The sequence below is a fragment of the Pteropus medius genome, unplaced genomic scaffold, assembly GCF_902729225.1.
Source record: "Pteropus medius unplaced genomic scaffold, Ma_sr-lr_union100, whole genome shotgun sequence".
NCBI classification, from domain to species: Eukaryota; Metazoa; Chordata; class Mammalia; order Chiroptera; family Pteropodidae; genus Pteropus; species Pteropus medius.
In genome coordinates, this window is record NW_024349519.1 from 20,356,847 (window position 1) to 20,371,053 (window position 14,207).

The 14,207-nt window shown below is 37.9% G+C and overlaps 1 protein-coding gene across 1 annotated transcript; it reads right to left on the reverse strand.

Moving 5' to 3' along the window:
* Positions 1-111: 111 nt before the first annotated feature.
* SPATA4 (spermatogenesis associated 4) lies at positions 112-5,126 on the reverse strand. The gene is made up of 6 exons (XM_039882845.1): positions 4,904-5,126; positions 4,330-4,459; positions 3,833-3,951; positions 3,507-3,727; positions 3,162-3,278; positions 112-347 (listed from the first exon to the last, which is right to left on the reverse strand). Exons 1-6 carry the CDS (start codon positions 5,119-5,121, stop codon positions 223-225), a joined length of 930 nt encoding a protein of 309 aa, XP_039738779.1. The 5' UTR covers positions 5,122-5,126; the 3' UTR covers positions 112-222.
* Between the last annotated feature and the right edge of the window lie 9,081 nt (positions 5,127-14,207).

The following is a 14,207-nucleotide window of genomic DNA, read 5'->3' on the forward strand; positions in this document are numbered from 1 at the left end:
TTATTTTTGCTCCTCCTGTACTAATTAATTTGATTTCGTAGTTTCAACATTACCTGGCACAGGTGTTTTAAATAAATAGTTGTTGACTGGAAATGAAAAAAACATGTTCTTCAATGCAATTATGGATAAGAAACCACTTTAATTTACTTATTATTGAAATATATCCCAAACTAGGTGATTCTATCCCTTTAGTATAAGGCAAGAGATGGTGGCATCACTTCTTCAAAGCCTGGTGCTTTTCAAGGTCACTTTTCCATCTTTGAGAGGTTTTGTAGCAGATTCAAAAGGTGTTCCAGCTTGCTTCACAGGAATTGTTTTAAGTGAATTGCCACCATTACCTGTATTTGCTGGAATATTTAAATAAAATTAAAATCAATGTGTGGTTATTAAATGTTTATACAACCATCAATGTTTCCAGTACATCAAACAAATGCACAATGATTGGCAACAGGTTGAGCACAGGTTAATCGAAAGCCTGGTAAACAGAATATTTAAAGCACACATTATAGTAGTCATAAATAAATCCGAATGTCACCCACCTACAAGTCATCAGCAGTGACTAAAAATAACCAGGGCTTATTTTGGAGCATCTGATACTGAATATGACTCAACTATTTTTAAATGTTGCTTCAGAAAGCAGCTGAGGCAACCGTGCTACAATTTTAATAGTGCTTAGATTTGGCACATACACATAATTCATACGTCAGTTTCTGGAACTCTGATGTACTGAAGCATGCATGCTGGCCATCCAGGCCCGTTAAGTCACTCATTTCTAAAGTGAGGGGCTAGTGGCAACTAAGAAATCTATATTCTCTTGGCCTGCTATTTTGCTAACACTAGATTTAGGTAAACTGAGGAATTTAAGTGTAAAAAAAAGAAAAAAAACAAAGATAACCTGTATTACAACTAATTTTCACCACCTCATTTGATAATTAGAAGCTTTTCAGATGAACAGCCTGTGTTTCCGTGCTATTAAGTGCAATCTTAGATGGTAAAACAGGGTTCATTTCCTACTGTCTGATGCCTTTGGCTCTTTCCCTTCTGTTAACTCTGATGTTCACTTACCTTAACTAATTACTCTTTTATCGGGAATAACTGAAATGGAATCCCATTAACAAATTTGGGAGGGAAAGTAACTTAAAGCTTAGCAAAAAAGTCCTCATCTGTGTAATTGCCAAAGTCAAATTCACAGCATTTATTCCTGTTATGCACAGATTGAGAGAATCCAAGTGTCTGGAACAGGATCGAGAGAAGTAAAAAGATAAAAGCATGTTCTTTCCCATCCTGATCCAGCGAAGACCCCCATAAGCTTGTCATCCATCTTGAAAAGGAGAGAAAAAGACCACTAAAGTTGAGATGGAATCGTAAAAGAGAATAGAGAACAAAATGGGAGATGTTATTTATAATAGCTGCATTATTAAAATTGTAAAAGCATAATCCATTCTACGTGGTTTGATCTGGAATGATGACAGCATATAGTTTTTCTAAAACATAAGTAAACCTTGAAAGTTTTTCGAAAAGATAACAAATGATAACAAATGAGGAATTCAAATATCAGTAGGCATCATTTTTATATATGGTGCTTTGCATCTGTTCCTCGCATAGGAAGGAAGCTCTGCTATCAGTTAGTCTTAAGGTCTAGTTAGCCATAAAGGGAAAGAGGCAAGAAGGACCTGCAGTCTCTTCCCCAGGCCTCTCTGCCCATCACAACCCCCTATTCCCCTGCCTCAGCCTTCTGCCTTGGCTTCAGCTCACCCCTGCTGGAACTTTCACTGCAGGTTGAAGGAGAGGAGATGTTCCAGGAATCTGAAGGTGAACCAATGGATACATTTTTTTTTTTAAAGAGAAACACTGTTATTTGTTTCTGTTGGGTTCTATAATGCTGAATACTATGCCTCAGGCACATGATGAGTTCAAGAGGTTTTAATGGACTGGCTGAATGTCTAGATATTAAAAAGTGTGCTCTGAGGAACAGTAGTTCTACCAGTTCATTAGCAAAACAAAACTAAAATAATAGTGATGTGCGATCAAAGAGAGTTTGGAAAACACTTCATTCTGTGCCTCTCCTCTTTAATATTTATAATGCATATTAGCATATTAAAGGCTCTCTGAGAAGTCATAAGTTTTAAAAAAGGAATCTCTTGACATTGCTTTCTCAGACCTTATATAAACAAGGACCTTTTTTCCCCCCACAAAATCCCCGAACACATTAGGAAACATAGTCTGTAGCACAGGTCCACAAATATCTTTCATCAAGGGCCTGACAGTAAATACTTCAGGCTTTGTAGTAGGGTTTTTAGATTAAAAAAAAAAAAAAAAGACATTCAGTTAAACTGAATTTCAGATACATAATGAAGAATGTTTAGTAAAAGTATGTCCTCAACATGTTCCTAAAGTTATCAGTTGTATTATGCTGTATTTTTATTCGCTAAATCTGGAACCCCACTTTGAGGGCTGTACAGTCTGTTTGGCAACTACTGGACCCTGCTGTTGGAGCTCAGAAGCAGCCACAGACAAGGCGTAAAACAAACAGGCATGGCTACATTCCAATACAACTTTATTTATGAACATGGAAACTTGAATTTCATCGTTTAAATGTGTCAGGAAATATTTTTCTTTTGACATGTTTTTTCAACCATTTAAAACTGTAATAACCATTCTTAATTTGTAGGCTACACAAAAACAAGTAGTAGAGACTGGCCCTGTTGTTTGCCATGGTACAAATGCTTTCTGAATTAAGAGTATTTAAACAAGTGGCTTCTTGTAATACAACTGATTGGGAAGTTCAGGTATACAGTATCTGTATCTACTTTAGGATTGATTTATCATCCAACTGCTAGAGAATTGAGTTTTGAGCTGTCAGTGATATTAACCTATTTCACACTCACCTATTTAAGGATAAATTAGAACTGAAATGGCTCCTATAGTAGCAGGCAGGGACACCCCGGCTTGGGAATGTCCTCTGCTGTGACTGATAGTTAGCAGACCACATGTCCCCTCCACCTGTCAAAAAGCACAACATGCCAACCTGCCACACCATTTTAGACTAAATGCCTAGGCCAACATTTTAACTATTTTTCAAAATTTAGATGAACAAAGTAGAAAAAAAAATCCATTTTAACAGGTAAAAAAGTTAAAAATAAAATAACGAAAACACTTACATAAAACAGGAGCAAGTTTTTGCCTTGAAATCATTGATTTATATTTATACCCAGAGGCTTGGGCAGGATGATGATCAAGAGTAAATTCTCCCACTGTGGGTTTGACATCAAACCATTCTATAAAATATAAACACAAAAATTGTGTCTTAAAAATTTACTGTGGCCATTGACAAAGCACCATAATTTAGAAATTAAGCAAATTATTTAGACATTCATTTCATCATATTCCTAAGAGCGGTATGAACACAAAGGTTAACATCCCTCTCCCCACATTGTTCACATCTTTAATGCATGAAATAGTTGCTTTATAAAGAACTCAGTTGAGTATACCCAAGGAAAACTTACTTGGATTTAATTTTCTGCTTAATTTTCTTTGTAACATTTGTAAAAGGAAGAGGAAATCGATTTTAAGTTCATTGCTGAGCAAGTTGGGATTACTTAATAATTCTGATAACCTAATGTTATCTTTAATAAACTTTGAAGCTGTAGACCTGGGAACCAGGGGCAAACGCATCTGGTAACTATAGTCTGTGAAATTCACGAGGTCATCCTGGATACTTTTAATTCTGGAAGTAAAAAATAAAATAATGTTGACAAGCCGCGTTTTAGGAGTGAGGTTTATATTATCAAAAGTTTCATGTTGTATTACTAGAAGATTCCAAATAACTCACTCTCGATGTGTTAATAAGGTGTAAACCTCTTGTATCAGTATTTCAGGTACTCCGGTTTTACAGTGAATCGTTCCATGGATTAGTTCTTTAGGTAGTTTAATTTTTTTTTTGGCCAGGAACTTTAATAGTAGGAAAAAAGAAATAGTTTCATCATAAGTTCTATAAAAATCTCCAATTACTATGAATTCATTTTAATCTCTTTTATCTCTCAACTATTTTTCTGATTTTTAACATGTTAATTTTTAAAAGATATTATTCAGCAAGAAAACCACTATACCCCACTCCAATTTGAAATGAGTATGCTCAGTTTTAATAGCTTACTCATGACATAACCTTTAATAACCTTTTCAATACAAGGAAACAAGCTGCCAACTCAGTAGCATTGTATCCTAGCACACAGTGACACACAGATATGTATAAAAATCAAAACATCAGGAGCGCACCTTTCAAAACCCAAACTTCTTAACAATTAAAAATGTCAATGACTGCTAATTTACCTTTTCCAACTGTGCCCAGTTATCCAACTTGACTTTTAAAGAAGTTCCATTTTCAAAGGATAACAAATTAAGGTCTCCGGGGTAATATATAGTAAATATTTCTGCTATCAGGAAGCCATTTGAAAAATCCCTGATCCATACAATAAGGGAATGAAATAAAATGTAGTTACTTATACAATTGATATTATTTTATAGTTAACACCAATCTAATACTCAATACCGACAGCAAGTAACTTGTCCAGTGTCCCTGAAAAGGCTTTGACTATCTTAATATTTTAATGATAATTTAATAATAATAATTTAATAATAATAATAATAATGTAGTCATCAAAGCATTCCAGATTAGCTTAAGTATTGATTGAATGAGTGAATGAAATGTTTCAGCATATTGTTTTCAGGCTCAATCCCTAAAAGGGCAGATGTGTTTGTGGGTGTGGTGAATGGGAGGGAAAGGCCATCAGAGGCGTGAAGCGCCTGCGGGGCTGCGAAGAGGCTGCTGGAAAGAGGCAGGCACGGGTCAGGGTAGCTCAGTCCCCGCGCCCGCCAAAGCGGCCTTGACCAGCTTCTCCGGCACCTGTTGATGTTCCTGGGGAAGAAGCTGAGATCCAGGCCTTGGAGCCAGCGCAGGACAGACCGGGACAGGCGGGAGCTCTTCGGCGGATGCGGATAGACCAGACACTTCTTAGGCCTCCCTCTGACGGGAGCTGATGGCTGTGGCAAAATTGACGAAGACTTGGGTAGGGCTGCCGCCGGCACTGTCAGACAGTTTTCTTCTGGGCCGGCGGCAGCCATGGCGCTTTCTGGGTTTCTATGGCAGCACCAGTGGGGGAAGGGACCGGGGTCCGCGTTGGGGCGGGGCCTCGTGGGGGCGGGGCGTCAGCGCGGGCGCCGGCTTCGCGAGTCCCACAGTTTGGGGAACGAACGCTCCAGGATTGGGGACGCGATTCCTGGCCCCGCTGGGCGTGGTTTGGGGAGCCTAAACACTGGACGGAGCTTTCAACCTCAGCGTCAGTTGGCCTCACTAATTTAGAGTTCCCCCTATCCCCGCACCCCTTTGGAATTGTGATGTATGCCCAAATGAAGGCTTATCTTCAGTAAGGCATTTTTGAGGAGGGTGTGAAGCGGCTCCAGAGGACAAGGACAATTTTTGCTTGGAAATTGGAAATTGGTTTTTCCTCCTAAATGCCAATGAAAAATATCTTTAAAATTAAAATGAATATTTAATATCTATAAAATTTAACATATTTTAAAACAATTTGTACGTTAGATTTTCACACTTCACAATCATGCCTAGTGTGCATGATGATTCATTCATTCAAAACATCTTTATCAAGTGTGCTATGTATCAGGTACTGATCTAGTCACTCGGGATTTATCGATGAACGACGTAGAGAAAAAAAAGATTTCAGAGCAGGCTTAGACAATTACAAATTAAATATTTACAAAACAAAGTTATTAACATTCTTTTAAAACTAATACAGCAAAAAATCACTTAAGGTGGCATGTAGATACATATTCAAGATAAAATATGGGATAGATCTTGAGAGTGAAGCCATATAATATTGAATGTTTATTCATATACATGTTTATTAAGAAAGTAAACCAATGTAAGTCTTTATATGGTTAAAAAGGAAAACAAAAACGATGCTATACAAGTGCTTTCTCTTTGCCCAAGGAAGTTTTTCATGAATGATACATTCATTCAATGGACTTTCTTTGAGGAATTTTTATTCTGTGCCGTGCTGTGCACTCGATCTTACTATCCAGTATGGTAGCCCGTAACTACATGTGGCTATGTAGATTTAAACTTAAACTAATTTAAATAAAATAAAATAACTCTGGCTACATTTCAGTTGCTCAACAGCCATGTGTGGCTAGTGGCTCCCATATTATACAGCAAAGAGACAACACTATCATTGCAGGAAGTTCTACTGGAATGCTATGCACTAGAGTATTTACAGAAGATACAGAGATATAAATATCTGTAAAAAGAACACCTACCCTAAAAAGCTCCTCCATCGTAAAAATATATTAATATAGGGAGGAAGCGAGTAATTCGGCCTTTGTCTAGGATTCCTCTCAAAGGAGGTGATCTTTGATTTGGATCTTATAAGGCAGTATTTTGAATTGGTGAAGACAGATTTTGGAGGACCAGCTCTACTTTTTATGTTATGTGACTTTGGGCAACCTGTTTAATTTTTATTTGTAAAAGGTGGAAATAAATAGGATATACCTCATAGGGTTATGTTGAGGATTAAGTAAACGAGTTAAGGATGCAAAGAGCCTAGAACAATATGTAGCACATAGTAAGTGCTCAGTAAATATAAATTGTTTCTAAAACGATCATGCAACTCTGTGGAGTGAATGGGGGAGGGGACAATTCCACACAGACTGGCTAATGTGAGAAAAAGCATAGATGACATATATGGTCTATGATATGATAGTTTTAAATGAGTTTTAGGACATAGCAAATAACTCATTCAGGCTCTAGCATAAGGGCTAAAGAGGTATATTAGGGCTATAAATCAAGGCTTAATTGAGAACAGTCTTGCTAAGAAGTCAGGATTTTTCCTGCAAGGAATGTGTCCATTGGTAAGCAAATAGTTCTCTGTTTCAAACACGCCCTTCTGTATTCCTGGGGAGTTGGAACTCTGCAACATAGTTTCTCCTTTGCTAAGTGTTTTATTAAATTTTGCCAATAGGGGGAACTAGAGAGAGACCAGGAGGAGAGGGGAGGGGATTAGCTGTTTCCCCTTGGCTTGCTGCTCCTCTGGATGTCACCACAGCAACAAAGCTTCACCTGGCAGTGGCAGCTGCTTCCTGCCTCCAACTTTTTTTTAGCACTTCTGGAACAGGTTTCATCATACTCCCTCAGAGGTTTAGCAACCACCAAGAAGTGGCTCTCAGAATCCAAGTCCTAGATTTTACTCTAGGATGGCTGCTTTGAGCTCCAGAAGAATCAGCACCAGCTGTGTCCTCAATCCTTTCAAGTCAGCCTACAGAGCTTTTCTTCCAACTTCTAGGTTCTAAGAACCCCAGCTTCTTCCCTTTGTTCTCTAGCACTAAAAGTGGCAATTGCTTCCTGAATCATCTATGTTAATTTGATGCTCTTTTTAGTTTTTCAGTTCTTCGGAATCTGTTTAACAATTTTTATATATGAAATTCTTGTTGTTGAATTGGATGCTGAGTGATTCGTTGCTTAGTATTTGGAGTGAGGTTACCATCTCCCATGAGCTCATCTACATCTTACTCAGGCATCTGAGGAACTTGCTACTTCCCGTGCATCAGATTCAGTCAGCATGATGTCATGGAAAGAGTAGACCAGCATGATGTTCTGTGGAGGTTATGATAGTCAAAAAGGCACTCATTGGCCTTGTGTCAGGGAACAAGGAAATTGATTTGACCTAAGGCAAGATCATGAATGTGCTATATTGGGCCTGCTAGATTGGAGCAAACTGCTTTGGTGGGTCTTTCAGATTGTTCTGGAGAAGAGTGATTTCCGGATCTATAGCAGAGTAACAGTTGCTAGGGACTGTGGCAGTTTATTCCAGTGCACAAATGGAAAAGCAACTATAAGTGGAGTTGCCTCCTGATTAATTTACAGTAGTTGTATATAGAGCCAAAGGGGTGATAGAGTAATTGGGAGGATCATAAATTGTAAACTATATAAATGTCTAACCATTGTACTGTATACCTGAAACTATTATAAAATAATAAAGAAAAAATAATAAAGCAATAATAAAGCATAAAAATAATAAAGCTATATTTTATATCCTAAATAAAATACTAATAAATAAAAATAAATTAATTAAAAATAAATTTACAATAATCCATAGTCACCCTCTAAGATTCATCTACTTCTGCATCAGCCAAATAGCCATCAAAGTCAATTCTTGTTATTGACCTATAACCTATCAAAAGAAAATACAGAGCCTTACTTGATATATTTTGATGAGTAAGAAACTGTTCTCAAACAGGGAGCCCTCTAACTGAAGGTGGTGAAAAGCTGGCTTCAGTGGCTATAGTGTAGTTTATAAACCATTGTGAATGGTCACTGGAGACTTACATTTTTTCATCACATAAGCTCCCTTGTTTATAGCCAGTTAGCTAGGAAGCTGTGAGATCCTGCTGATGTGAGAAAAGCTTAGACTTTTGTATAAAGTCAGAGTTGGCATTTTGGGAAAGTCAGAACAGTTTAAGTTTTAGTTGTATGACTATGGGTATTTGGGCTGGGGGTATATTTAAACTGTGGTTTCAGTTTTGATTTCTTTAGAGCACACCTCAGCACCACCTTTTTAACTTTGCAGCTTGCTGGATGCAGACAGCAGGCATATAGTGTGTTCTGCTCTAGCACAGCACAGCTAGTGCTAGAGGCAACCTACCCCAGTCCACTTCTGCCCTTGGGGAAGAGGAAGCCTTTCTAATTCTGGAGTTTGAATAGAAGTTACACCTGGCCCTCCTCCTGAGCCATGTCCTCCAACTTAGATTATATCCATACCGAGGTGATAGTATGGATTCTATCTACATGCTTTTATTGTTTAATTTGGTTAGAATGTAGGCAAAAAGGAGAAGTACTATTAATTGGGTCCCTCCAAGATCCCACTATTTCAAAAGATGAAAAAGAATATATAAAACAAGGAAAGGATTAAGAAAATGCAGAATAGTTCCAGTCAAGATGGAGGAGTAAATAAACTGTACTGGCCTCCTCTCATGACCACATCAAAATTACAACTAAACTACAGAACAACCATCACTGAGAATCTCCTGAAGTCTAGCTGAACAGAAGTTCCATAACTAAGGATATACAGAAGAAGCCACATTGGGATCGATAGGAGGGTTGGAGTTTGTGGAACGACCTGGTCCCACACCCGTGTATGGTGGTTAAAAACAGGAAGGGATAGATTAGCTTTGGAGGGCCCTCCTGTGAAGCCAGGGGTCTCAGCCTCACACCAGGTTCCTCAGCTCAGGATTCCAGTGCCAGAAAGAGAAGTCCCCATAATTTTTGGTTGTGAAAACCAGAAGAGATGGTGGCTGAGTGAGACAGAGGGCTGTGGGAATCATAGGCATTCCTCATAAAGAGCCAGGAGTAGACTTACTCACTGATAGATTCACTCCCTCTGAATTCGTGCTGGAACATCAGCTCAAAAGGTGCTGGGGACAATCGGAGAGGAACTGAGTTATGTGGTTTCAGGGTGAGGGCTGGAGGGGCAGCTTTCTCCCAGTCAGAAGTGCTGGCAGAATCTGTTGTTAAGCTCTCCCCCCTTGCAGCATGCAGGCACAGGTGTCACCATATTTGTCACCACCACCCTGGCTAACACTAGTCACCTCACCCTGGTGATTCCATGGAACCTCCACCTACCCACCCAACTGTGGGCCCACTGAAGCCTCTTCCAGTAGCTTTTTCATACAAACGACCTGTCTTGGTTCATGCTGTGGAGTTTCCTAAAATCTTTCAAAGGTTCACAAAACCTAAATAAGCAGCATCTGGCTTAGGCATGCCTTATATCTCTTACGGAGCAGCTTCAAGCCTGGCACTACCAGCAGGTAGCCTTAGTTTGCAAGTTGGCCTCTAGAGGCACAACCAAGCCCAGTGTGGGTGGTGGCTATCTCAGATTCCTTGCTGGCTCATGCCAGGTGGCCCAGGGCAGGGCACAGGCTGCTGCTAAACTTCATGTATGGCGGACTCCTCCTGGGAGGCCCCAGCCTGCACTCTTGGGGCCAAATTCAAGGACGACACACCCAAAGGGCAGGTTCAGCAGACACCAGAGCATTGCTAAACTGAATCCAGCTAGATAGGGTCAGCTCCCACACAACAGCTCCTCCACTACATTCACCAACTAGTCCTCACAACCAGTCAGCCTGAGGGTTAATCCCTCCCATTGACATATAAACAGCAATCAAGGCTCAACTACAATGGAAGGGCATACACAACTCACAAGGACACACCTGGAACAGCTCAGGTGACCAGAGAGACTGTGCCACTGAGCCCCACAGGACACTTACTACATAAGGCCATTCTACTAAGACTGGGAGACATAGAAGCCCTACCCAATACCTAGAAACAAACACAGATGCAACTAAAATGTAAAGACAAAGAAACATATCTCAAATGAAAGAACAAGACAAAGCTCCAGAAAAAAGAACTAAACAAAATGGAGACAAGCAATCTACAGATGCAGCATTCAAAACATTGGTTATAAGGATGCTCATTGACTTAGGGAAAGAGTAGATGAACTCAGTGAGAACTTTAACACAGAGATAGAAAACATAAACATGGAGCTTAAAAATATAAAAAAGAACCACTCAGAAATAATGAACACGATAACTGAAATAAAGAATACCTTAGGAGGAATCGATAGTAGATTAGGTGAAGCAGAAGATCAAATCAGTGATTTAGAAGATAAGGTAGCAGAAAACACCCCATCAGAACAACAAAAAGGAAAAAGAATCTCCCCCACCCCCACTAAAAAAATGAGGATAGTTTAATGAGCTTCTGGGACAACATCCTATACAACATTTGCATCATAGGGTACCAGAAGAAGAGAGCAAGGAATTGAAAACTTACTTGAAGAAATAATGACAGAAAACTTCACTAATCTGACAAGGGAAATAGACATATAAGTCCAGGAAGTGCAGAGAGTTCCAAACAAGATGAACTCAAAGAGGCCCACACCAAGACACATCATCATTAAAATGCCAAAGTTTAAAGACAAAGAGAGAATCTTAAGAGCAGCAAGACAAAGGCAGTCTGTTACCTATAAGGAGCTCCCATAAGACTGTCAGCTGATTTTTCAACTGAAGTTTTGCCAGAGGAATTGTGGGAAATATTCAGTGATGAAAAGATAGGACAATCAAGATTACTCTATCCAGCAAAACTATTATTAGAATTGAAGATAGAGAGCTTCCCAGACAAGAAAAAGCTAAAGGAGTTCATCCCAAGCCAGTATTACAGGAAATGTTGGAGGGACTTCTTTAAGAAGAAAAAAGGAAAAAAAGATTTTAAAAAATATGAATAAAATGGCAATAACTACATATCTATCAATAATTACTTTAAATGTAAATGAATTAAATACTCCAATCAAAATATTGGGTGGCTGAATGGATAAGAAAACAAGACCCTTCCGTATACTGCCTACAAGTGACTCACTTCAGATTGAAAAACACACATAACCTGAATGTAAATGGATGGAAAAGATGTTCCATGTAAATGGAAAGAAATAAAAAAAAGCTGGAGTAGCAATATTTACATCATTTAAAATATACTTAAAAACAAAAGCTGTAACGAGAGACAAAGGAAGACCCGGTTATCCCACTTCTGGGTATTTATCCAAAGAAACCCAAAACATTACTTTTTTTTTTTTTTTCTTGCTACATGAATTTGATCAATTCTAAGAGTTTTATTTATTTATTATTTATTTATTATTTTTAATTTATTTATTTAAATTAGTTTCAAGTATACAGTACATTGGTTAGACATCTTTATAATTCATAAAATGATACCCCCAATTGCTCCCTCCCTCTCCTGGCCCTCCACCTAGCCATATTAATGCTAACTGCATTCCCTCTGTCATGCTCTCAACTACTCATTTGTACCTCTTTAATCCTTCACCCCATTCTCCCAGCCTCCCAGCTCCCCTCCCCTCTGTCCATCACCAAATTGTCCACTATATTTGTGAGTCTGTTTTTAATTCATTTCTTTTTGTACCTTAGATTCTGCATATAAGTGAAATCATATGGTATTTATCTTTCTCTGTCTGACTTATTTCACTAGGCATAATCTCTAGGTCCATCCATGTCGTTGTAAATGGTAGGATTTCATTTTTTTTAATGGCTGAGTAATATTCCATTGTATATATGAACCATAACTTCTTTATCCAATCGTCTGTTGATGGGCATTTAGATTGCTTTCATATCTTGGCTATTGTAAATTGTGCTGCCATGGAGTGCATAGATCTTTAGGAATTATTGTTTTGATTTTCTTTGGATAAATACCCAGAAGTGCAATTGCTGGGTCAAAAGATATATCCATTTTTAATTTTTTGAGAGCCCTCCATGCTGTTTTCCATAGTGGCTGTACCAATTTGCAATTCCACCAACAATGTATGAGGGTTCCCTTTTCTCTGTATCCTCACCAACACTTGCTGTTTTGGGATTTATTGATGATAGCCATTCTGACAGGTGTGAGGTGATATCTAATTTGGGTTTTAATTTGCATTTTCTGATGGTTAGTGACCTTGAGCATCTTTTCATATGTCTATTAGCCATCTATATTTCCTCTTTGGAGAAGTATCTGTACAGGTCTTCTGCCCATTTTTTAATTGGATTGTTTGTTTTTTGTTGTTGAGTTGTATAAGTTTTTTATATATTTTGGATATTAACCCCTTATCAGATGTCTCATTAGCGAATATCTTCTCCCAAATGGTTGGTTGTCTTTTTGTTTTGTTGATGGTTTCCTTTGCCGTACAAAAGCTTTTTAGTTTGATGTAGTCTCATTTGTTTATTTTTTCTTTTGTTTCCCTTGACTGAGGAGATATATCTGAAAAGAAATTCCTGTTAGTAATATCAGAGTGTTTACTGCTTATGTTTTCTTCTAGAAGTTTTATGGTTTCAGGTCTTACATTTAAGTCTTCAATCTATTTCAAGTCTATTCTTGTATACAGTATAAGAAGGTGGTCCAGGTTTTTGTTTTGTTTTGTTTTGTTTTTTTGCATTTATCTGTCCAATTTTCCCAGCACCATTTATTGAAGAGACTATCTTTACCCCATTGTATATTCTTACCTCCTTTGTCGTATATTAAGTAAACGTATAGGCGTGGATTTATTTCTGTTTCATTGATCAATGTATCAGTTTTTATGCCAGTACCATGCTGTTTTGATTATTGTAGTCTTGTAGTATAGTTTGATATCAGATAATGTGATACCTCCAACTTTATTCTTCTTTCTCAAGATTGCCGTGGCTATTCGGGGATTTTTAGGGCTCCATATAAATGTAAGGATTATATGTTCTAGCTCTCTGAAAAATGCCATTGGTATTTTGATAGGAATTGCATTGAATCTATAGATTGCTTTGGGTAATATGGCCATTTTAACGATGTCGATTCTTCCTACACGTGAACACGGTATATGCTTCCATTTAATTGTATCTTCTTCAATTTCTTTTTTCACTGACTTATAATTTTCTGAAAACAGGCCTTTTACCTTCTTGGTTAATTTGATTCCCAGGTATTTTATAGTTTTTGACACAATTGTAAACAGGATTGTTTTCTTAATTTCTCTTTCTGAAAGTTCATCATTGGTATATAAAAATGCCACTGACTTCTGAATATTTAATTTGCAACCTGCTACTTTATTGAATTCACTGATCCATTTTAACAGTTTTTTGGTGGAATCTTTAGGGTTCTCTCTATATAGTATCATGTCATTGGCAAACTACGAGAGTTTTACTTCTTCCATTCCAATTTGGATGCCTTTTATTTCTTTCTTTTCTTATTGCTGTGGCTAAAAGTTCCAATACAATGTTGAAGAGGAGTGGTGAAAGTGGGCATCCTTGTCTTGTGCCTGATCTTAAGGAAAATGCTTTCAGCCTTTCCCCATTGAGTATGATGTTAGCTGTAGGTTTTTCATATATGGACTTTATTATGTTGCAGTTCCCTCTATTCCCACTTTGCTGAGAGTTTTTATCATAAATGGATGCTAAATTTTGTCGAACATTTTTTCTGCATTTATTGATATGATCATATGGTTTTATCTTTCAACTTGTTAATGTGATATATCACATTAATTGATGTACCAACCTTGCATCCCAGGAATAAATGTAACTTGATCACGGTGTATGCTACTTTTAATGTATTGCTGAATTCAGTTTGCTAATATTTTATT

What these genes read in the sequence shown, in the direction of transcription:
- SPATA4 (XM_039882845.1), bottom strand. Translation starts at nt 5,121, where the DNA reads ATGGCTGCCGCCGGCCCAGAAGAAAACTGTCTGACAGTGCCGGCGGCA. An exon ending in TTCCCCAGGAACATCAACAG is followed by an intron (nt 4,460 to 4,903) that starts GTGCCGGAGAAG and finishes TGTATGGATCAG; the next exon opens with GGATTTTTCAAATGGCTTCC. An exon ending in ACCTTATTAACACATCGAGA is followed by an intron (nt 3,728 to 3,832) that starts GTGAGTTATTTG and finishes TTTTACTTCCAG; the next exon opens with AATTAAAAGTATCCAGGATG.